Genomic DNA, 25059 nt, shown 5'->3' with positions numbered 1-25059 from the left:
CTTTTTTACAGCAGCATAGTATTCCATCTTGTAAAAGTACCAAAGTTTTCTAATCCATTCATCTACTGATGGGCACTTAGGCTGTTTCCAGATCTTAGCTATGGTGAATTGTGCTGCTATGAACATACGGGTGCATATATCCTTTCTGATTGGTGTTTCTGGTTTCTTGGGATATATTTCTATAAGTGGGATCACAGGGTCAAATGGGAGTTCCATTTCCAGTTTTTTGAGGAAACTCCATACTGTCTTCCAGAGTGGCTGCAGCAGTCTGCATTCCCACCAGCAGTGCACGAGTGTTCCTTTTTCTCCACATCCTCTCCAGCACTTGTCGTTTGTTGATTTGTTGATGATAGCCAGTCTGACAGGTGTGAGATGGTACCTCATTGTTGTTTTGATTTGCATCTCTCGGATGATTAGTGACTTTGAGCATGTTTTCATATGTCTCTTGGCTTTCTGAATGTCCTCTTTTGAAAGGTGTCTATTTAGGTCCTTTGCCCATTTTTTGATTGGATTGTTTATCTTCCTTTTGTTAAGTTGTATGAGTTCCCTATAAATTTTGGAGATTAGGCCCTTATCAGATATGACGTTGGCAAATATGTTTTCCCACGCAGTGGGTTTTCTTATTGTTTTGTTGATGGTTTCTTTTGCTGTGCAGAAGCTTTTTATTTTGATGTAGTCCCATTTGTTCAATTTCCCTTTAGTTTCAAGTGCTCTAGGAGATGTATCAGTGAAGAAATTGCTTTGGCATATGTCTGAGATTTTGTTGCCTTTGAATTCTTCTAGAATTTTTATGGTATCCTATCATACATTTAAGTCCTTTATCCATTTTGAGTTTATTTTTGTGTATGGTGTAATTGGTGGTCTAGTTTCATTTTCTTGCATATATCTGTCCAATTTTCCCAACACCACTTATTGAAGAGACTATCTTGGCTCCATTGAATGTTCTTTCCTCCTTTGTCAAATATTAATTGAGCATATTGGTTCGGGCCGATTTCTGGGTTCTCTATTCTATTCCATTGATCTATATGCCTGTTCTTGTGCCAGTACCAGGCAGTTTTGAGAACAGTGGCTTTGTAACACATCTTGATATCTGGTATTGAGATCCCACCTACTTTCTTCTTTCTCAGGATTGCTGCAGCTATTCGGGGTCTTTTTTTATTCCAGATGAATTTTTGGAGAGTTCGTTCTAGATCTGTGAAGTATGCCGTTGGTATTTTAATGGGAAGTGCGTTGAATTTATAGATTGCTTTGGGTAGTATGGACATTTTAATGATGTTGATTCTATCAGTCCATGAACACGGTATGTTCTTCCATCTGTTTATGTCTTCCTCTATCTCTTTTTTCAACGTCCTGTAGTTTTTTGAGTAGAGGTCTTTTACCTCTTTAGTTAAGTTTATTCGTAGGTATCTTAATTTTTTTGGTGCGATGGTAAATGGGATTGTTTTTATAATCTCTCTTTCTGAAAGTTCACTATTGGTGTACAGAAATGCCCCAGATTTCTTGGGGTTAATTTTGTATCCTGCTACATTGCCAAATTCATGTATTAAATCTAGTAGCTTTTTGATGGAGTCTCTAGGGTTTTGTATATATAATATCATGTCGTCTGCAAATAAGGACAGTTTTACTTCCTCTTTTCCAATTTGGATGCCTTTTATTTCTTCTTCTTGCCTAATTGCAACGGCTAATATTTCCAGTACTATGTTGAACAGGAGTGGTGAGAGTGGGCATCCCTGTCTTGTTCCTGTTCTTAGGGGAAATGGTGTTAGTTTCTGTCCATTGAGTATGATGTTGGCTGTGGGCCTGTCATATATGGCTTTTATTATGTTGAGGTGTGATCCTTCTACTCCCACCTTGCTGAGAGTTTTTATCAAAAATGGATGTTGGATTTTGTCGAATGCTTTTTCTGCATCAATTGATATGACCATGTGGTTTTTTTCTTTCAATTTGTTTATGTAACGTATCACGTTTATTGATTTGCGGATATTGTACCATCCTTACATCCCTGGAATAAATCCTACTTGGTCATGGTGTATGATCTTTCTGATGTACTGCTGGATCCGATTTGCTAAGATTTTGTTGAGGATTTTGGCATCTATGTTCATGAGGGATATAGGCCTGTAATTCTCTTTCATTGTGTTGTCTTTATCTGGTTTTGGTATTAGGGTGATGCTGGCTTCATAGAATGAGCTTGGAAGTGTTCCTTCCTCTTGAATTTTTTGTAGTAGTCTGAGGAGGGTAGGTTTTAGTTCTTCCTTGAATGTTTGGTAAAACTCCCCTGTGAAGCCGTCTGGTCCTGGGCTTTTGTTTGCTGGAAGCTTTTTGATGACTGCTTCAATTTCTTCCATAGTTATTGGCCTATTGAGATTTTTAGATTCTTCCTGATTGAGTGCTGGAATGTTGTATTTTTCTAGGAATTTGTCCATTTCCTCCAGGTTGTCTAGTTTGTTGGAGTAGAGTTGCCCATAGTATTTTTTAACAATCATTTGTATTTCTGTGGGGTCTGTTGTTATTTCGCCTCTATCGTTTCTGATTTTGTTTATTTGGGTCCTCTCTCTTTGCTTCTTGGTGAGCCTGGCTAGAGGTTTGTCAATCTTGTTTATCCTTTCAAAGAACCAGCTCTTGGTTTCGTTGATTTTCTGAATTGTTTTTTTGGTCTCTATGTCATTTATTTCTGCTCTAATCTTTATTATCTCCTTCCTTCTGCTCACTCTGGGGTTTTCTTGTTGCTCTCTTTCTAATTCTTTGAGTTGAAGAGTTAGATGATTTACTACCATTTTTTCTTGTTTTTTGAGATAGGCCTGTAGAGCTACAAACTTCCCTCTCAGGACTGCTTTCATTGTGTCCCATAGGTTTTGGATTGTTGTGTTTTCATTGTCATTAGTGTCCAGGATGTTTTTAATTTCTTCTTTGATCTCATCGGTAACCCAATCAATATTTAATAACATGCTATTCAGCTTCCAAGTGTTTGAGTATTTTGGGTTGTTTTTATTGTAGTTTATTTCTAACATTATGCCATCGTGGTCTGAGAAGATGCTTTTTATGATTTTAATCTTCTTGAATTTGGGAAGACTTTGCTTGTGACCCAATATGTGGTCTATTTTTGAATCTGTCCCATGAGCACTTGAGTAGAATGTATATTCTGTGGCTTTGGGGTGAAGTGTTCTGAAGATGTCTATTAAGTCCATCTGATCTAGTGAGTCATTTAGGATTGCTGTTTCTTTGCTGATTGTTTGTCTAGAGGACTTATCCAGTGATGTCAGTGGTGTATTAAAGTCCCCTACTATGATTGTATTGTTGTCGATCTCTCCTTTGATATCTTCCAGGAGTTTTTCTATGTATTTGGGTGCTCCTGCATTGGGTGCATATATGTTTACCATATATCTTCTTGTTGTATTGATCCCTTTAGTATTATGAAGTGGCCTTCCTTATCTCTGGTTATGGCGTCACTTTGAGGTCTATTTTGTCCGATATAAGTATTGCTACCCCAGCTTTCTTTTCATTTCCATTTGCCTGAAAGATATTTTTCCGTCCCTTCACTTTCAGTCAGTGTGAGTCCCTTCTAATGAGGTGGGTCTCTTGTAGACAGCAGATGTATGGGTCATGTGTTTTTATCCATTCAGCCACTCGATGTCTTTTGGTTGGAGCATTTAGTCCGTTTACGTTTAAAGTTATTATTGAAAGGTACTTGTTTTTAGCCATTTCTTTTTTGTGTGTGGCTGTTTTCTTTCTGTGCTTTTTATTTCTTTTTACACCAGTCCCTTTAGCATTTCTTGCATTGCTGGTTTGGTGGTGATAAACTCCCTTAGCCTTTTTTTGTCTATGAAGCTTCTTATTTCCCCTTCAATTTTGAATGATAGCCTTGCTGGGTAGAGTATTCTTGGATTCAGTCCTTTGCTTTGCATCACTTTGTAAATTTCCGTCCATTCTTTTCTGGCCTGATGTGTTTCTGTTGAGAAATCATTTGGTAATCTAATGGGAGATCCCTTGTATGTAACTTTCCGTCTCTCTCTTGCAGCCTGTAATATTCTCTCTTTGTCTTGAACATTTGCCATGGTAATTATGATGTGTCTTGGTGTGGGTCTTTTCGGGTTCACCTTGTTTGGGACTCCCTGTGCTTGTGTGACTTTTTTCTTCCCCACCTCAGGGAAGTTTTCTGATATTATTTCTTCGAGTAGGTTTTCTAACCCTTGTTCCTCTTTCTGTTGTTCTGGCACCCCTATTATTCGTATGTTGTTTCATTTCATGTTGTCCGAAAGCTCCCTTAGGCTCTCCTTCTGTCTTTTAATTTTTTTCTCCAATTGCAGTACAGTTTGGATGCGTTTTGCTTCTTTGTCTTCTAATTCACTAATTTGGTCCTCCGCTTCTCCTAGTCTACTGTTGATGCTTTCAATGGTGTTTTTTATTGCAGCTATATCGCTCTTCATTTCTTCTTGGGTCTTGCATAAGTTATTGATTTTTTCATCTGTTTCTTCTTGCTTCTTGCAAAAGTAGTTGATTTTTTCCTCCATCCGGTTTATGCACGCTAGGACCCTTATTCTGAATTCTTTTTCCGTCATGTTGCATATCTCTGTCTCACTTAGCTGCTTTTCTGGCGAGTCCTCCTTTTCTTTTCTTTGGGGGTTTCTTTGCCTGCCCATGTTTGATCTCACTGACATATCTAGATGTTGAGTCGTTCAGTGGCTGCTCCCTGGGTGCCAGTGGCTCCTTGGGCTGTGGTTGCTCCTTGGGTGGTTGTGGTAGCAGCTGCTCCTCAGTTGGCAGCAGCTCCTCTGGTGGGTGCTGTTCACGGCTGTGGTGGCTCTTCTGGCTGGTGAGGGGAGGCTTCACGTACAGCTGCTGTTCCTCAGACAGAGGGTGTGGTGATCAGGAGGCTGCTGTTGCTTGGATCTGCAGCACTGCATGATCTGGCTGCCCCCTTTAGGCTCAGTCCTCCGTAATCACAGAATCCAAATCTCAAGTCCCCCGGTGCCAGGAATCCCGCGGAACTCTTTTCCCCAGTCAGGGGCTGTGTCTGTCCCAAGAGTCGCGGCTGTCTGCCACACGGTCTCCCTCCGACCCTCTGGGCTCAGAGGTCTGGCAAAGTTTCCTGCGCAGATCCCTGTTTTTTTTTACCTTTCCAGGGGAGCTCTCGACTTTGCTCTTAATAGGCTCTTTTTTCATAGGGACTTACTCAGGAACAGATATTGGTGAAGTGGACCTGAGCTGATGAGTTGATAGAAGTTATATGTAAACTTTATAGAACTAACGAGTCCCAAACTTTTCAACAGAGGACTGCAATGTTGTGTGACCCAAAAAATCCATATCCTGTCTGAGCAGTCTGTGGGTTTGGGAACAAAGTGGTGGCCAGTAGCTAGTTTGCTAAGGCTCCCATTCTAGGGGGATCTGATAGGTTGGCTTTCTCCATTCCTTCCTTCCTTTAAAAATAAAAAATCCATTACAATGTCACCCTATTTGTTTACAATGATTATTTTTTATCTATAAGGCAGGTTGTTACCGAAGGACTTGTATGCATGCATATAAGCATAACTAATGGACATAAGACACTGGGGGGTAAGAGAGGGTAGTGGTTTGTCAAGGGCGGGGGGGGGGGGGGAAAAGGATACTTATGTAATACCCTTTGTAATACTTTAAGAGGAAAAAAAAAAAAAAAAAAAAAAAAAAAAAAAGGCAGGTTGTTAGTACAGTACTAATCAGTGAGCTTCCTCCCTGGAGCCACACTATATAAAAAGCCAAAAAACAAAATCAGCTGGTTTTAAAGAGCTGGGAAGAGAAGAAACAGTTATATAAACTGATATGTTCAATGACATCAGGCTCATATCACCTAACAAAATCCTGACTTTACTAGTATATACACACACTTCTATATATTATATATTCTTTTTTAAAGTTTCCTTTTACACATAGGTATTAAGTAAATTTCATATATACTGGAGGGTTTTTTTATTTGAGAGAGGGAAGAGAGGAAAGGGGAGAAGAGAGAGAGACAGAGACAGACAGAGAGAGGACATTAATGTGAGAGAGAAACGTCTATCGGTTGCCTCTACACAGGGATTGAACCCGCAACCTGGGTATGTGCCCAAACTGGGAATTGAACCTGTACACCAAGCGGTGGTTCCATCCAACTGAACCAACACTGGCCATCATACTCAATGGGCAAAAACTAAAACCATTTCCCCTAAGAACAGGAACAAGATAGGGATGTCTGATTTCACCACTATTATTCAATATAATACAGGAAGTACTAGCCTTAGAGATCAGACAAGAAGAAAAAATAAAAGGCATCCAGATTGGAAAGGAGGAAGTAAAACTGTCATTATTCACAGATGACAAGATATTGTACACAGAAAACCCTAAAGACTCCACCAGAAACCTACTAGATTTAACAAATGAATTCAGCAATGTAGCAGAATACAAACTTAACACTCAGAAATCGATGGCTTTTTTATACACCAATAATACTCTCAGAAAGAGAAACTAAAAAAAATCCCATTTATCATTGCAACAAAAAATTAATATACTTAGAAATAAACTTAACCAAGGAGGTAAAAGACCTGTACTCGGGAAACTACAGGACATTGAAAAAAGATATAGAAGATATAAACGAGTGGAAGAAAATCCCATGTTCATGGATTGATAGAATCAATATCATTAAAATGTCCATACTACCCAAAGCAATCTATAGATTCAGTGCAATCTCTATTAAAATACCAATGGCATATTTCACAGATATAGAACAAACACTCCAAAAATGTATATGGAGCCCTGACCAGTTTGGCTCAGTGGATAGAGCATCGGCCTGCGGACTCAAGGGTCTCAGGTTTGATTCCGGTCAAGGGCATGTACCTTAGTTGCAGGCACATCCCCAGTGGGGAATGTGCAGGAGGCAGCTGATCGATGTTTCTCTCTCATTGATGTTTCTAACTTTCTATCCCTCTCCCTTCCTCTCTGTAAGAAATCAATAAAAATATATATTTTTAAATGTATATGGAACCAAAAGACTCTGAATAACCACAACAATCTTGAGAAAGAAGAACGAAGTTGGAGGAATCACAATACCAGATATCAAGTTATACTACAAAGCCACTGTCCTCAAAACAGCCTGGTACTGGCACAAGAACAGGCATATAGATCAGTGGAACAGAACAGAGACCCCAGAAATTGACCCAAGCCATTATGCTCAATTAATATTTGACAAAGGAGGCAAGAGCATACAGTGCAGTAAAGGCAGTCTCTTTAATAAATGGTGTTAGGAAAACTGGACAGGTACATGCAAAACAATTAAACTAGACCACCAACTTACACCATACACAAGAATAAGCTCAAAATGAATAAAAGACCTAAATGTAAGTCTCCTATATAATAAAAGGCTAATATGCAAATTGTCCCCTTAACCAGGAGTTCGACCTGTGACCCCCTCCCCCAGGCCGGCCCAGCCCAATAGGCCCCGATCGGGGCGGGCCGGCCAGACCCTACCTGTGCATGAATTCATGCACTGAGCCTCTAGTGAAACCATAAAAATCTTAGAAGGAACCATAGGCAGCAAAACCTCAGACATCTCTCACAGCAATATGTTTATTGATAAATCTCTTAAGGCAAAGGAAACTAAGGAGAAAATAAACAAATGGAACTACATCAAAATCAAAAGCTTCTGCACAGCAAAAGAAACCATCAACAAAGTGAAAAGAGATCCTACTGTGTCGGAGAACATTTTTGCCAATGATAAATCTGATAAGGAGTTAATTTCCAAAATACATAAGGAATTCACACAACTTAATAAAAAGACAAACAATCCAATTTAAAAAATGGGCAAATGACCTAGACACTTCTCCAAAGTATACATACAGAAGGCCAAGAGACATATGAAAAAATGCTCAAAGTCATTAATCATCTGAGAAATGAAAATTAAAATGATGAGGTATCATCTCACCCCTGTCAGAATAGCTATCATCAACAAATCAACAAATGACAAGTGTTGGCGAGAATGTGGAGAAAAGGGAACCCTAGTACATTGCTGGTGGGAATGCAGACTGGTGCAGCCACTGTGGAAAACAGTACAGAGTTTCCTCAAAAAATTAAAAATGGAACTGCCAGCCCTAGCCCGTTTGGCTCAATGGATAGAGTGTCAGTCTGCTAACTGAAGGGTCCTGGGTTCAATTCTAGTCAAGGACACATGCCCGGGTTGCAGGCTCGATCCCCAGTAGGGGGTGCAGGAGGCAGTCAATGATTCTCTCCTGTCATTGATGCTTCTACCTCTCCCCCTCTTCTTTCCTCTCTGAAATCAATAAAAATATATATTTTTAAAAATATTACTCCCATTTGAACCAGTAATCCCACTTCTAGTAATATATCCTAAGAAACCTGAAACACCAATTAGAAAGAATATATGCATCCCTATGTTCATAACAGCATTATCTATAACAGTCAAGATCTGGAAAGAGCCCAAGTGCCCATCAGCAGATGAGTGGAGAAAAAAACTGTGGTACATTTACACAATGGAATATTACACGGCAAGTAACTCTTACCATTTGCAACAGCATGGTGAACCTGGAGAGTATTATGCTAAGTGAAATAAGCCAGTCAGAGAAAGCCAAGTATCATATGATCTCACTCATATGTGGAATCTAATGAACAAAATAATCTGATGAACAAAATAGATCCAGAGACATAGAACCATAAACAAACTGATGAATTTCAGAGGGAAAGTAGAAGGGGGTGTAGGGGGGGGGGGGGGGAGATTAACCAAGAAACTTATATGCATACTAGAGGCCCGGTACATGAAAATTCATGCACTGGGGGGGTTCCCTCAGCTCGGCCTGCCCCCTCTCACAGTCTGGGAGCCTTCAGGGGCAGGAGGAACCCGGTGATCAGGGGAAGGTGATGCCCCCATCACACCTCTACTGCTACCACTGCTGGTAGCGCAAGCCTTGGGCAGCCCTGGACGGCTGGGCAGCTGCCATCTGAGGCTTGCCTGCGCCTTGGGCTGGCCCTGGGTGGCTGGGGGGCTGAGGGGACTGGGGGACTCTGGGGCTGAGGGGACTGGGCGCTGCCAGCTTTGAGGGTGTGGCAGTCAATAAGCATTTTCCTCCTTATTGGCTGTGGGCGCCATCATCTTTGAGGATGGGGCAGTCAATTAGCATATTCCCTCCTTATTGGCTGTGGGCGCCGCCATCTTTGAGGATGGGGCAGTCAATTAGCATATTCCCTCTTTATTAGATAGGATATGCTTAGCCCATGGACACAGACAATAGTGTGGCAAAGGCAGGGGAGGGGAGGAGGGGGTCAATGGCGAGGAAAAAAAAGCAGACATCTGTAATACTTTCAACAGTAAAGATTAAAAAAAGAAAGAAAAGAGTATCCCTTACAGCTAGATAAGGAAGAAGAGTAGAAAGGAATTGGGAAAGAGCATTCTGTAACAGTCACCCCCTTGGAGATCTGCATATATGTTAGCATATTAGAAGCTCTGGGGGTGGAGGGAAAAAGGGTCCTATATATGGTGACAGGAGAAGATTTGACTTTGGGTAGTGAGCACGTGGTACAATATATAGATCTTATAACACAGAAGCCTATATGATCTTGTCTACCAATGTCACCCCAATAAATTTAATTTTAAAAAAAAGCTCTGGAAGTCCCCATTACCTTGGGTTAAATCCTAAATATATTTGATTACCTTATTCTTTTATCAATAAACACTTATTAATTCTCTTTGGGAAATGAAAGCTAAGGAGATAGGCATTCCTTGGAGAGGACAGTTTAATCCAATTATATGTGTTCTGTGGGTTACTCACACATGGGGCTCAGTTAAATGATTGCTGAATGACTTGGTAGCAGAAGAGGTGTGATTTGGCAATAGCAGACATTAGAGTGTCCACTGTAGCTGTTCTCATTATGGCCATACATAAGTTGAGTTCTTTAATTAAGGAGTACTAAATATTTTGCATCAAAATACAAACTTTTCTATTTTACAATTACAAATGGAAATTTCTAAAACTGTGGCCCTACACAAATTCAAATATCAAAACTCAATTTCCTGAGGAGGCCAACAAAACCCAGTAAAACTAATATTGCAATTGCAACACCAGTGAAAGTAAGTAAAAATATAATATACATGCACACGCACACCAGCATCACCACCACCACCACCAATCCCCGTATACACTGAGTAAAATGTCAAGAGACTGATGACTCAGGGTATCACCAGATCAGAGTATGTTCAGAGAAATGAAAGAAGAAACTTGCCAATTGGGTCCACTATCCATATTAAACTAAGACAGTGGAACTGCACTCTTTTGTTTCCTATTCATTTAGTTTTTTGATTCAGCTATATAATTTCATGGTCATATGTAGAGAGTTACTAGCTACAGCCAGAAAGCTTCAGAATTCTAAACATACAGACAATCTACATTTATTCAGAGAACTTCTAGTTTCAAACACTGAGACATGAAATTTTATAACGGTGACAGGTATTATTAGCTGCTTTCAGAGCTCTAATTTTGTTTGAGAAAACAATGCATGCACAACTGGAAGGGATAAATTATAATTGATCAATTATGGATCTCCTTCTTACCTCTGCCAGGTAAGTAACTTCCTAGGCTTCTTTGTAGCTATGTATGTAACATAGCCATGTAGCCATTGAGACAAAAGGGAGAAATCTGCTGGAAGGGTTCTATAAAAAACTATTCTTTCAACATGAAAAGAGAGCCACACAGGAAAGCATTTTGTCCCCACCTCCTCCTTTTGGTCTAGAACATTGGTGTGAGGTAAATAATGCCTGGGGCTGCAGCTGGCACACTTTGACTATGAGGCAAAGAGCATAAGCAAAGAAGCCAACATGTTAAGGATAATAGCATGTGAGGACAGTAAGAACCTGGATTCCTGATAACATCACTGAGTCAAGAGAACAAAGTCTGGACCTACCTGTCTCCAGACTTCTTATTAACAATAACTACCTTTATGGTTTAAGCTCCTACTGATTGGGTATGGAGTCACTGCATACTGTTTCCTAACTGACACAGTCATGACCTATGTAGTCATACTGTAATGAAGAATATAGATTAATTATTAACATTTCAGATTTAAAAATTTTATAAAATAGGAGATATGAGACTTTTAACTTTCACTGCATATAATGCTGTATTTAAATTGCTTCTACAAGCACAACATATTTTGTAACATTTAATGATAGAATAAAAATAAAGTTAAAAAGACAAATAATAGGAAAAATTGATCCATACCCGTACCTTTCCGTGTGTTCTCTGTCACATCTACTCCAAACTGGATAATGTCACCAGAAAGAATTTCACATGGTGGACTTTCTTCAGAGCCTCGACTCAATCTCTGGCTATTTATAAAGGTACCATTACTACTTTTAGTGTCTTGGAGATAAAACTGCAAAAATAAAATTGAAAAGCCAAAGATTAATAGTAATAATTATAAATCTACATTTTAAAAAGTACTTCCAACTTTGCAAACTAGTGCAGGTGAATTTTGCCCCCACTATCAATTCAAACCACTTTTTCAGCTAAGGTTCTCCTTTGATATATATAAAATTACAACACTAAAATCAGTGGTTTAAAATCGAGCTAAACAAAATAGTACAATCATTTTGGAAAAAAGTATATAAGGTCCTCAAAATGTTAAACATAAAGTTAGCATATGAGCCAAAAATTTCACTCCAAGGTATATATTTAAGAAAACTGAAAACATATGTCCTCACAAAAACTCATACACAATGTTCAGAGCAGCATTTATTAATAATAGCCAAAAAGTAGAAACAACCCAAATGTCCAACTAATGAATGGGTAAACAAAATAATGGTCTATTCATCTGATGTTATATTACTTGGCAATAAAAAAGAATGAAGTATTGATTCATGCTACAACATGGATGAACCTTTAAGACATTAAGTAAAAGACCATATATTGTGTTATTATCCTATATAATAAAAGCGTACTATGCAAAACGACTGAACAGCCAAACAGCAGGATGACCATCCAGATGACCATCCCAGACCACACTATGACACCCACTGGCGCCAGGCCAGCCAAGGCGGGTGTGATGCGGTTGGTCAGGGGCCTGGCCATCGCCCCATGATCACCCCACAGAGGGAGGCCCAGGCCACTGGCTGGTGGGGCAATCAATTGGGGGGCTCCACGATGGCCCCAAAGAGGGAGGCCCAGGCCATCAACCAGCAGGCTGCAGCGGGTGAGTGGGGTCTCCCTCTGCAAGGGAAGCCCAGGTCCCGGGTGCCAGAGGAAAGCCGGTGCAGGCAGCCGGGGAAAGGAAGACATACTCTTGCATGATTTTCGTGCATCGGGCCTCTAGTATTTATATAAAATACCCAGAATAAGCAAATCCATATAAACAAAATTACATTAGTAATCCCCAAGGGGCTGAGGTGCCAGACCATGGGGTGAGAATGACTACTAATGGGTATAAGGTTTCTTTTTGGAATGATTAAAATGTTCTAAAATTAGTGGTGATGGTTGTATAACTGTGAATATATTAAAAACCTCTAAATTGTACACTTTAAGAGGATGAATTTTATGGTAAACAAATTACATCTTGATAAACCTGTTTTGTTTTGTTTTTTAAAGCCAGCTAGATAAAATTCTATCTTTCCATTTCACTCTGACTTTGTAATTTTTCTAGGTTGTCTGGGTTAAGTCAAAGAAAGTGTTGTTCATTCCACAGGCAGGACAAATGGTTTTAGGTAACACTTATAACTAATACTAGTAGCTATCAGTTAGCTAGCATACTTGATATCAGGACCAATACATCCTCAGTAAAATTTTTTGTTAAGCAGACTGGAGACACTAGAAACTAAAATATTGGAACCAACTATGAAGATACTACTTCCTGGCCTCCTAAAGTTGCCTTTCATCACTTAGATTACATAATCTTCCATCTTTAAAAGGGAAGGGATAGGAGGAAGCACAGGAAGCCCACCTGTTTATCACTTATTTATCCCAAAATAAATTAGGAACAACTGGGGCCACACACAATAGACTTACCAGAAAGAGAATAACCAATAAGAAAAGATGTACCTTTCTTTTTGAAATTTTCTACACTCTCCAGCCCTGAATATTCTAGCAACATATTTTCACTGAATTCCTTCCTAAGGAAGAAAGGAAAAAAAAATCCAAAAACCTAATGTTTATTAAAATGTGTGTTACACCACCAGGCTCTCATTAACCTTAATATTGAAGCTGTGATATAGATATTACTGCCTTTTATAAATGAGAAAAGTGAGGCCCAGGCAAGTACTTTTCCAAAGGTCACAGAGCTACGGACACAGAAGCAAGGATTCAAATAAGAGAATTAACAGAACTATCTTTCCCATTACTTCAACTGACCTTTATGTTTCATTTGTGCTTCACTCCTCCCACAGGCTCTCTTCCAAAGTGAAACACAACAAAAGAATAAGCAATTTGCAGAAAATATGAAAATGACAATTGTTTTCATTAATTCTTAGGTGACAATATAAAGGCCATCAGGCTGCCTATAATATGATTTACTCTGTTTATAATTCCTTTTAAAATATATATATATATTTTAAATTATTTCAGTGAGGGAGGGAGATGGAGAGATAGAAACATCAATGAGAGAGAATCATCAATAGGCTGCTTCCTGTACATGCCCTACTAGGAATCGAGCCCGCTACCCGGGCATGTACCCTGAAAGGGAATCGAACCAGTAACCTCTCGGTTCACAGGTTGATGCTAACCACTTAGTGACACTGTCCAGGCTCTGTTTATAATTCAAAAGAGACCAACTGTTACTTTAGCTAGCAGTTTGTATATTTAATTACAGACCATAGTAAAGAAAACTGTATTAATATTTTACAAATCCATTTGAAACTTAGAGTCCTTAACATTTCATACCAGGGAGAATAGCACAGACAACACACTCAAGTAAGAACATTTATCCTCAACATTTTTTCTATACTAGAACTAACTTAATGTTACACTGTATAAGGGAGTTTGTTTTTTTGTTTTTAAATAAATATACTCTTGGGAAATGTGATGATATCTGGATTCTGGTTTGGTCATTTTCAGTAATGTGTGCCATGGTAACCCAAGTAAAGGGATTATACTAGAATTATAATGGTTTTCAAACTTCAAGTTCTGATCCATTAATGTTACTAAGTTAATTTAATGGGATGCAACTAGTATTTCATTTTAAACATTAAAGAGAACAGAAGATAAATAAGAATATCAGCTAAATAGTACTGAAATGAGATTCAGTACTATTTAGCAAACTTTGGTAAACAAAAAAGTGTGTGTGTACTCCTCATGTATGTAACTCTTATATAAATCTAAAACCATAAAATTGCAAATAAAAAAATCAATATTAACCCAGGTTGTTTTATGCTGACATAGCTATATTACTGCTCAAAGCAGCACCCATTTAGCTTGAACATAGTTTACATTAGTTGCTCATTCTTCCCTTGCTTTCAATCTAATGGCTTCCACACACCTCAGAATAAAGTCCAAAGTTCTTACCATTATAACCTGAAAAGCCCTACATAATCTGGTTCCTGGTTCCTTCTCCAAACTCATTCACTTCCACCATTCTATTTCCTCATACCTCCCAGCCACACTAACCTCCACATATGCCTCTGAGTCTCTGCGTTTGTGGAGAGTTAGACATCATTTGTTTTACTTCCCTGAAGAAATATTTTTGTTGATATGATTTAACTTTCTGCTCTTGGCTGCTTTGAAAGATTGACATAAAAAATATTTCTGCACCACCTATGAAACAATCTGCCGTTATTCAGTCTACATTGAACAGAAGCTATTTAAAATTAGGTTAGGGACCTCAAAATAGGAGTGGGGCAAACCATCAGCAGCCATAGGACCTGCATGAAGTCAGTATCTGTGCAGGAGGATGCATAGGGAAGCAATTGGGCATTTGAGGGACTTAAGGAGAACATCAAATAATCAGTAGGTATTTACTGGATAGTATGATGGCCAATTTGAGAAGAGAACCTTGAAAATTAAAAAGGTTTATCCCAATCCAATCACAAGTGAGTGTCGGGTAAGTTCTGGAAAAGGCTGGAGCAGTCTGAATCATATAAATTCTTAAAATCAACCCCCCAACCAAAGCTGCCTTCCACAACAGGACTCCACACTGAGGAAAAGCTGCTAGGTGTGGACACAAAATTGAGCAAAACAGGGACAATAGAGATAAGGGAAGACGAGGTCCAGTAAAAGTAGAGAAGGGGAAAGAAATCACCATATTTTTTAACATTTTACAAAAAATTTAAAAAAATACCAGAAGAGGGAGCTCTGTGCCATTAGAAAAGTTATCCTAAATCATGACCCCTTCTAAAAGTTCAGAAAAACAAAACTTCACATAAAAATAAGAAACAGAAAAATGTCAAGGTCCCATCCCGTACAGTTATTTTAAGAAAAAAGAGACTGAAGAACAGAGTAACATCCCTACAGATAATGAAAGACAGACCTCGGGCACACATCAAATTATAACATACTATTTTAAAACAAGCTAAAAGGCATTTAAAAAAACAATTCAAGGATGAAAGAAAAACATAAATCACAATTATAAAACTCCAGAAAAGGTGAAAGAACTCCAAAAAGAAATAGTAACAAAAGCAAAAATCACTTCAGAAATGAATACAAAATTAGAAAGGACACGAGTGCTTAAATATAACAAATAAAGCATTTATAGAAATAAACGGTAAAAAGGAGGAAATTTTTAAAAATCAAAAAGAAATTAAGAAAGTGACATCAATAAGATGGTGGAGTAGGTAGCTCTAAACTCCCCACTCCCTTCAGAAACTTTGAAAACAAGTAAACAATGTCAGAATCAACTTTGTTAGAACTCTGGAAAACAAAGTTTTACAGAAGTTAGTGAATACTGAATCAAGAAAAGGCAACTTAAAAATGGTAAGAAATCTTTGTGGCATTACTTACCCTAGTCCCATCCCCTTTCCCAGTACAATAGAAGTCTTGAAGACATGAGCCTGCTTTCCCAGTGTGGGATCCTGATACCTGGGTCTGGAGGGAGCAAAACAGACCTAAATCTCCAATTACTGTCTCTATATGTTCTAACCTATCTGGGGGCTATCTGACGGACTGACAAACTTTTTAAACAGGGGGCCAGTTCACTGTCCCTCAGACCGTTGGAGGGCCGGACTATAGTTAAAAAAAAAACAAAACTATGAACAAATTCCTATGCACACTGCACATATCTTATTTTGAAGTAAAAAAACAAAACGGGAACAAATACAATATGTGTATTTGCATGTGGTCCGCGGGCCATAGTTTGAGGACCCCTGGTAGCCTAACTTGGAACTAACCCAAGCTAAAAATTAAGTGACTGGCTAAAAAAGTGGGATTTATATCCCCAGTGGTTCAATACAATAAAGCCAACCAATATACCACATTAATAGAAAAAAGGACACAAACCACATTAATAGAAAAAAGGACACACACACACACAGGATCATTGATCATCCCTGTTTATGCAAAAAAGGCCTGACAAAGTCCAATACCCTTTCATGATCAAAACTATCAAAAAGTTAGGATTAGACGGAAATTTCCTCAACATGATAAAGACCATTTATGAAAAACCCACAGGTAGTATAACAATGGTAAAAGACTGAAAGCTTTCTTCCTAAGATCAGGCACAAGATGAGGAAACCTGCGTTCACCACTGCTTTGTAATAATGTACTGGACGTTCTAGCCAAGCAGAAGAAAAAGAAATAAAAGACATCCACATTGGAAAGAAATGGAAGAAATCCAAAACACTAATTCGGAAAGATATATGCATCCCTATGTTCAGCATTATTTACAACAGCCAAAATATGGAAGCAATCTAAGTGTCTATCAATAGACGACTGAATAAAAAGGATGGGGTGCATATCTACAATGGAATATTATCTGGCCATAAAAACGAATGAAATCTTACCATTTGTGACAACAGGGATGGACCTAGAGGGTATTATGCTAAGTGAAATAAATCAGACAAAGATAAATATCATATTATTTCACTTGCATGTGGAATCTCAAAAACAATATAAACAAACAAAACAGAAACAGACTTACAGATACAGAGAAGAAACTGATGGTTGCCAGATGGGAGGGAAGTTGGGGAACTGAGTGAAAAAAGGTGAAGGCATTAAGAAGTACAAATTGGCAGTTACAAAATAGTCACAGGGGCACAGCCGGTGTGACTCAGTGGCTAAGCTTCGGCCTATGCACCAAGAGGTTGCTGGTTTGATTCCTGGGTTGCAGGGGGTGTGCAGGAGGCAGATGATCAATGTTGATATTTCTCTCCCATGGATGTTTCTATCTTTCTCTCCCTCTTCTTTTCCCTCTCTCTCGAAATCAATTAAAACACATTTTAAAAAAAATAAAATAAAATAATCACAGGGATGTAAAGTACAGCATAGGGAATACAGTCAATAACAGGGGTGGGCAAACTTTTTGACTCGAGGGCCACAATGGGTTCTTAAACTGGACCGGAGGGCCGGAACAAAAGCATGGATGGAGTGTTTGTGTGAACTAATATAAATTCAAAGTAAACATCATTACATAAAAGGGTACGGTCTTTTTTTTTTTTTTTTAGTTTTATTCATTTCAAATGGGCCGGATCCGGCCCCCGGGCCGTAGTTTGCCCACGGCTGGTCAATAACATACTGTTAATAACTGTGTGGTGCCAGGTGGGTATCAGACTTATGTGGGATCACTTTGTAAGTTATATAAATATCTAACCACTCTGCAGCACACCTGAAACTAATATAATATTGAATGCCAACTGTAATTGAAAAAATATTTTTTTAAAGATTCTGTGTAAGGCACCACTAGAAATAAAAGTTGAAGAAGAAAGCCCTGGCCAGGTGGCTCAGTTGGAGCGTCGTCGCATACACAACAAATGTTGCAGGTTTGATGCCCAGGCAGGGTATATACCTAGGTTGTGGGTTGAATTCCCAGTCAGGGTGTGTACAGGAGGCAACCAATCAATATTTCTTTCTGACATTGATGTTTCTCTCGCTCTCTAAATCAATAAACATATACTCAAGTGAAGATTAAAAAAAGAAAAAAATTGAAAAAAGGAATAAACTATGTCTACTCACAGATGACAGACTCTATATATGAAAAATCTCACAGAACTCATAAGAAAGCGATGAGAGCTAATAAATGAATTCAACAATATTACAGCTTAAAAGATAAACACAAAAATCAATTGTGTTTCTATACATCACCAACAAACAAGCCAAAAAGAAAATTAAGGAAACACTTCCATTTACAGTAGCATCTAAATAAGATACCTAGGAATAAATTTAATCAAAGAGGTAAAAGACTTGCATATTGAAAACTACAAAATATTGTTGAAAGAAATTAAAGACTTAAATAAATAGAAAGACATTCCATATTCATAGATTGAAAGACTTAATATTAAGGTGTCAATTTTAACCAAAGTGATCTACAGATTCAATGCAATCTCTATCAAAATTCCAATAGCCTTTTTTTTTTCTTTTTTTTTGCAGAATTTGAAGTTGATTCTCAAATTCATATGAAATTGCAATGGGCCCTGAATAGGCAAAACTACCTTTTTAAAAAAATTGTTAATCCTCACCTAAGGATATTTTTCCACTGATTTTCAGAGAGAGTGGAAGGGAGAGGGAGAGACAGAGAGAGAGAAACAACAATGCGAGAGAGACACATTGATTGGTTGCCTCCCGCATGCATCCTAACCAGTGCCAGAGATTAAACCTCTGACCAAGGTATGTGCCCTTGACCAGAACTGAACCCACAACCCTCCAGTCTGCTCTATCCACTGAGTCAAACCGGTAGGGCAAAACTGTCTTTAAAAAGAGCAAAATTGGCCCGAACCGGTTTGGCTCAGTGGATAGAGCGTCCGCCTGCGGACTCAAGGGTCCCAGGTTCAATTCCAGTCAAGGGCATGTACCTTGGTTGCGGGCACATCCCCAGTAGGGAGTGTGCAGGAGGCAGCTGATCGATGTTTCTCTCTCATCGATGTTTCTAACTCTCTATCCCTCTCCCTTCCTCCCTGTAAAAAAATCAATAAAATATATTATAAAAAAAAAAAAGAACAAAATTGGAGGGGGTGGGAGGTAGAGGAAGAGATTAACCAAATAACTTATATGCATATATGCATGGCCTATGGACACAGACAATAGTGTGATAAAGACCTGGGGTGGGGCAGGAGCATGTGGAAGGGAGCAAAGAGGGGTAATGGGGGACATTTGTAACACTTTTAACAATAAAAATAAATTTTAAAAATAGCCCAGCTGGCTTGGCCCCCCAGCAATCAAAAACAGTGATCAAAACATACAACTCCAATTTCTGAAGGACAAGCAAGTCATACCAAGAATCATGGGCCACCATGTTCACAGCTGCCTGTCGAAGGGCTGGAGAATGAGATGGTAGCCACTATGCAAAACACCAAAATTCTCAAAAATTTACCAGCTTCTTTCTTCATAAGCACTCTGCTGGATGCTGCAAGTGTTTTACTACACTCAAGAGTTTCAAATTAATTGCTTCAGACAAACCTAGCATAATAGTTTTGGTGAAGTAACCAATTTTTGAAGCTTCCTTCTCTGCCATTTTCCATGACTTAGCTCCTATTAGCCATATTTCAACCTACAAATATTTTCTTGGGCCAAACCAGTACCTAATTATAATAATAGTTACCATTTATTGCCTGCCTGCTATGTACAGGAACTTCTAATCCTCCGGACAATCCTACCAAGTAATTATTACCATCTCCATTTTATACAGTAAGAAACTGAGGAGTAGGTTTATTAAGTAAATTGCCTTTGTCTCACAGCTATTGCAGATTTGACAGTTATTCCTTCAAAAACTCCACTCTGCCTTTCTCTTCTCCTACTTAAACTAAACATACTCTAGTCTTTTATGTCCAAATTTATGAAATCCCACTTTGTTTATGAAGTTTTCCTGAAACAATCAGAATAGAAAGAGCCAATTTCAACTCTAACTCCACCTTTAAGGCAAATCAGTCAGTCTACAATATTTATTTACTTGGCACCTATCTCAGAGATTGAACATCTATAAAATCAAATGCAGAGGAACTCTACACTGACAATAAACTAAGAAAGTATGAATTAAGTACCAAAATTTTGATAAGAATATCCTAAGGAGTTGATATTTTTTTAAGAGAGAACTCTGACAACTGGGCAGCTATGTGTAGGATGAACTGCAGTGGGTGTCACCAGAAAAAGGGAGATCCATGATATGTACATTTTTGTCACCAAACATTTATTTCTTAAGTGTACACAAAAGTCTTTATGTGCACATTATAGGCAAACTAGGGGCCCAGTGCACAAAAATTTGTGCACTCAGGGGGCAGGGGTCCCTCAGCCCGGCCTGTGCCCCCTCACAGTCTGGGACGCCTCAGGGGATGTCCACCTGCTGGCTTAGGCCCGCTCCCCAGGGGAACGGGCCTAAGCTGGCAGTCAGACATCCCTCTGGCAGCCTGGGAGCCCTCGGGGGATGTCCACTTGCCAGCAGGGAGTAGGCCTAAGCTACAGTCGGATATCCTTAGCACTGCTGAGGAGGCAGGAGAGGTTCCCACCACCAGCGCTGTGCTGGCAGCTGTCAGCCTGGCTTGTGGCTGAGCAGAGTGCCCCCTGTGGGAGGACACTGACCACCAAGGGGCATCTCCTGCATTGAGCGTCTGCCCCCTGGTGGTCAGTGTGTGTCATAGTAACCAGTCATCCCCAGTCGTTCTGCTGTTAGGGTCAATTTGCATATTCCCCTTTTATTATATAGGACTAGAGGCCTATATAATGTGCACTCGGGGGTAGGGGGTCCCTCAGCCCAGCCTGTGCCCTCTCGCAGTCTGGGACCCCTCGGGGGTGACCACTTGCTGGCTTAGGCCTGCTCCCCAGGGGATTGGGCCTAAGATGGCAATCAGACATCCCTCTGGCAGCCCGGCAGCCCGGCAGCCCGGCAGCCCTTGGGGGATGCCCACTTGCCAGCAGGGAGCAAATCTAAGCTGCAGTCAAACATCCTTAGGGCTGCTGAGGAGGCAGGAGAGGCTCCCACCACCACCGCTGTACTGGCAGCCATCAGCCTGGCTTGTGGCTGAGCAGAGCTCCCCATGTGGGAGCGCCCTGACCACCAGAGGGCAGCTCCTGCATTGAGCGTCTGTCCCCTGGTGGTCAGTGTGTGTCATAGTGACCAGTCATTCCCAGTCTTTCTGCTGTTAGGGTCAGTTTGCATATTACCCTTTTACTATATAGGATAGAGGCCTGGTGCACGGGTGGGGGCCGGCTGGTTTGCCCTGAAGGGTGTCCCGGATCAGGGTGGGGGTCCCACTTGGGTGCCTGGCCAGCCTCGGTGAGGGGCTGATGGCTGTTTGCAGCTGGTCGCACCCCCTTCAGGGTGAGGGTCCCCACTGGGGTGCCTGGCCAGTCTGGGTGAGGGGCTGAGGGCTGTTTTCAGGCTGGCGGGCGACTGAAGCTCCCAGCCTCTCCTTTTTTTCTTTTATTCTGGGATTTATTTACCTTCTATGGATGTCACTGGAGCTGAGAGCCGGCTTTAGTTCTGAGGCGGGCTCTAGCTTGAGGCCTCCGCTGTGAAAGCAGGAATCTAGGGTTTGTTTGGGTTCTATAATTGCAACATTGTTTCGGTCCTGCTCGCTCAAGCTCTGATGGTTGAAAGCAGGTTTCTGGGGTTTGTTTAGCTTCTATAATTGCAACATTGTTTCTTAGAGTGCAGCTCAGAGGCTGACAAGGCAGGCGGGGAACCTTGGCTTCCTCCATCACTGGAGCAAGCAAGCCTCCTGTTCGCTTCAGCTGCCTGGCTGCCGGCCGCCATCTTGGTTGGCAGTTAATTTGCATATCGCCCTGATTAGCCAATGGGAAGCGTGTCAGAGGTACGGTTAATTACCATGTTTGTCTATTATTAGATAGGACTAGAGGCCCAGTGCACAAAAGTTTGTGCACTCAGGGGGGGTCCCTCAGCCCGGCCTGTGCCCATTCACAGTCCAGGACCCCTTGTGGGATGTCCACCTGTTGACTTAAGCCCACTCCCCAGAGGATCAGGCCTAAGCTTGCAGTCAGACATCCTTCTGGCAGCCAGGGAGCCCTCGGGGGATGTCCGACTAAAGGCTTAGGCCTTCAAGGGATCGGGTCTAAACCGTTAGTTGGACATTCTTAGTGCTGCCACAGAGGTGGGAGAGGCTCCTGCCACCACCACTGCGCTGGCCAGCCATGAGCCAGCTTCTGGCTGAGTGGCACTCCCCATATGGAAGTGCACTGACCACCAGGGGGCAGCTCCTGCATTGAGCGTTTGCCCCCTGGTGGCCAGTGCGCATCATAGCAACCGGTTTCTGCCGTTCAGACAATGTGCATATTAGCCTTTTATTATTATTATATAGGATGTCCCTATTTCCCCCCTTTTGTCCCCTCTACCCAGCTCTTGCCTCCCACTTCTCTCTGGCCATCAGCATACTGTTGTCTGTGTCCATGGGTTGTGCATATATTTTCTTTGGCTAATCCCTTCTTTAAATTCACTTCTTTAAATTTTTATTTTCAGATAAGTGCTTATAACTGCACTATTATATATTTTCTATTATATCATTTAGAATTAAGATATTTTTTAATTGAACCCTTGTAAATTTTAGCACAATTTAATAAATTATGCTAGAAGCAGTTAGGAGATTTTTCATGTAATGCATACATATTTCAATTAATATTTTATTAATTTTTAATTTTTAAATATTTTAATTTGAAATAATCTCATACATGTAAAAAAAACTATAAAATACTACAGCATATTATATGTACCCTTCACCCAATTTCTTAGGTGTTAATAATTTAAACATAACCATTATACAACTAACAAAATTTGGAATATATTTTTCTTATAATCTCTTTAATGTTACTTAATCCATTTACTTTGTTTTTGTTAATCTTCACCCAAGGATATTTTTCCATTGAATTTTAGAGAGAGTGAAGGGAAAGGGAGAGATACATTGATTGGTTGCCTCCTGCACATGCTTTGATAGGGACTGGGGATCAAGCCAGCAACTGAGGTACATGCCCTTGACTGGAATCGAACCTGGGACCCTTCAGTCCACGGGCTAATGCTCTATCCACTGAGCAAAACAGGATGCAGCTTAATTCATTTACTTTTAATCTATATGTGTCTTTATATTTAAAGTGGGTTTTGTTTTTGATTCACCCTCATAATCTGTCTTTTAATTGGTGCATTTATACCACTTACTTTCAGAGTGCTTACTGATAGAGTTACTACCATATCAGGCGGCTTCTGGGGCTTCTGGGGCGGGCCTGCCTTGATGACCCGGGACCTGCTGATGGGGTCCCAGGGCGGCAAGGCGGCAAGGCAGGCTGGCTGCTGGGGCTTCTGGGGCGGCCGGCCTGCCCTGGATGGTGGCGCGCTGGCAGTTTGCGCTGTCCCGCCCTGCCTGCCGTATGCAAATTAGCTGCCATCTTTGTTGGCGGTTAATTTGCATATCGTGATGATTAGCCAATGGGAGGCATGGTGAAGGTACGGTGAATTACCATGTTTGTCTATTATTAGATAGGATTTATTTGTTTACATAAACTTTCTAACTTCCTGACTAGCAAAGTATCACGAGTTTCAGAGACTGGAATTTTTAAGTTGTGCCACTGAAAAGGAAAATATAAGATTTTATTCATATGCTATAAGAAAAAAACACAGGAAAGTGATAAAATGTTTTTGCCAAAATAAAATTTCACATGTAACTAGAAGGAACTTGTCAACACATAACCAGAGGTCTTGCAAATGTTATAAACTTGCAAGGATTTTTCCACCTCCAAGTGACATTCCAGACACATTCATTGTACAGTAATGTTTTTTCTTGTGGAGTTAGCCCACAAGAGAAAGAGGAGAAAAAGTATTTCTCTCTCTCTCCATAGAACAGAAATAAGAATATGAAGGACAGAAGTAGAGAAGGTAGAAAGGCAAAATTAAAAATAATTTAACCAGAACATTACAAAACACAGCTAGAGTGATTACATTCTTTTAAATATGTAATCAAATTGTGACAATCCTTCACTAGGCTTTAGGACAAAGTAAATTAGATTTCTGAAGCTCAGCAAAATACAAAATAAACATATCATCTGAAAATTACAGTTCTGAGAGGTGTTTCTATTGAAAGCCTACACCAAATTCTAATTTATAGGAGATTAACCTATTTGCCACATTTCAAAACTGATGCATTGGCAAGCAAATTCTAATTATTTTTTCCTGTAATGGTGTGTTAATCACAGCAAGATGCATTCAACTTTTTCTTTGAGCCTCCTACTTAGGTACTGGTATTAAAGAATAGATACTGATTCCAAACTCAATCTTTTTAACCCCAAGTGGTCTCTAATAACCTCTCAAAAATTGAACTCCAATATTTAAAATAAGTATGTATTTATTAAAATGCCATATATTATAGCATATTATATAGAACAAGGGAATACTATGATATTTTAAATACACAATACTGACTATATTTTATAGGTCATTATTTTAATCACAAAATGTTAGCTTAAACCATCCTGAGATCAGCTGAAACAACAAAATAACTGCACCACCACTCTTTATCTCTGATAGTTAAAAAACCTCACCCATAGAATAATAGCTTTGTTTGCCACAAAAGGAAATCATTGTGATCACATTTGTGGGAAATATAGAACAAGGTCACTATAGGCTTACATATTGTTTAATAAAGAACACAACAGGCTTGATCTAAGGACAGCTGATATTGATTTGTATAGTCCCTAAGAGTTAGAGGAGAGGGAGAAACTTTAAAAATGTTTTCTATTAAAGACTGGCAAAATTGGCAAAACATAGGAATCTAGATCTTATATAGGGAGAAAAAATTGCCCACACATAAAACAATTTGGCAAACAAATTCAATGGAAATGTTAAAAGACGCAAATAGTACATCTGTTTAAAACACCTTGGTCTTTACTCATATCTCTCTATTGTTAGTGATAATTAAGTCTTCAAGAGAGTTATCTCCTCAATGCTTTGATAATTCACAAATCCATAGGTGAGTTCTTTAGAAAT

The 25059-nt window shown here is 39.7% G+C and overlaps 1 protein-coding gene across 25 annotated transcripts in view; it reads right to left on the bottom strand.

Moving 5' to 3' along the window:
* The window catches only part of SLMAP (sarcolemma associated protein), a 169763-nt gene that overhangs the window by 87170 nt on the left and 57534 nt on the right, over positions 1–25059 (bottom strand). For 15 of the 25 annotated variants that reach the window (XM_070390832.1, XM_070390856.1, XM_070390845.1 and 12 more), the window contains exon 3: positions 11238–11385. In XM_070390832.1, coding sequence (XP_070246933.1) covers positions 11238–11385 — 148 coding nt within the window. Of the gene's footprint in view, positions 1–11231; positions 11386–25059 lie in introns of all 25 variants that reach the window. The other 10 variants (XM_070390831.1, XM_070390842.1, XM_070390835.1 and 7 more) reach the window with 1 other exon arrangement.

Source organism: Myotis yumanensis, unplaced genomic scaffold, assembly GCF_028538775.1.
Source record: "Myotis yumanensis isolate MYYU_CA2020_CCGP unplaced genomic scaffold, mMyoYum1.0.hap1 SCAF_14, whole genome shotgun sequence".
NCBI classification, from domain to species: domain Eukaryota; kingdom Metazoa; phylum Chordata; class Mammalia; order Chiroptera; family Vespertilionidae; genus Myotis; species Myotis yumanensis.
The sequence above is the reverse complement of the archived record's forward strand: the minus strand, read 5'-3'. Positions and strand labels throughout refer to the sequence as shown.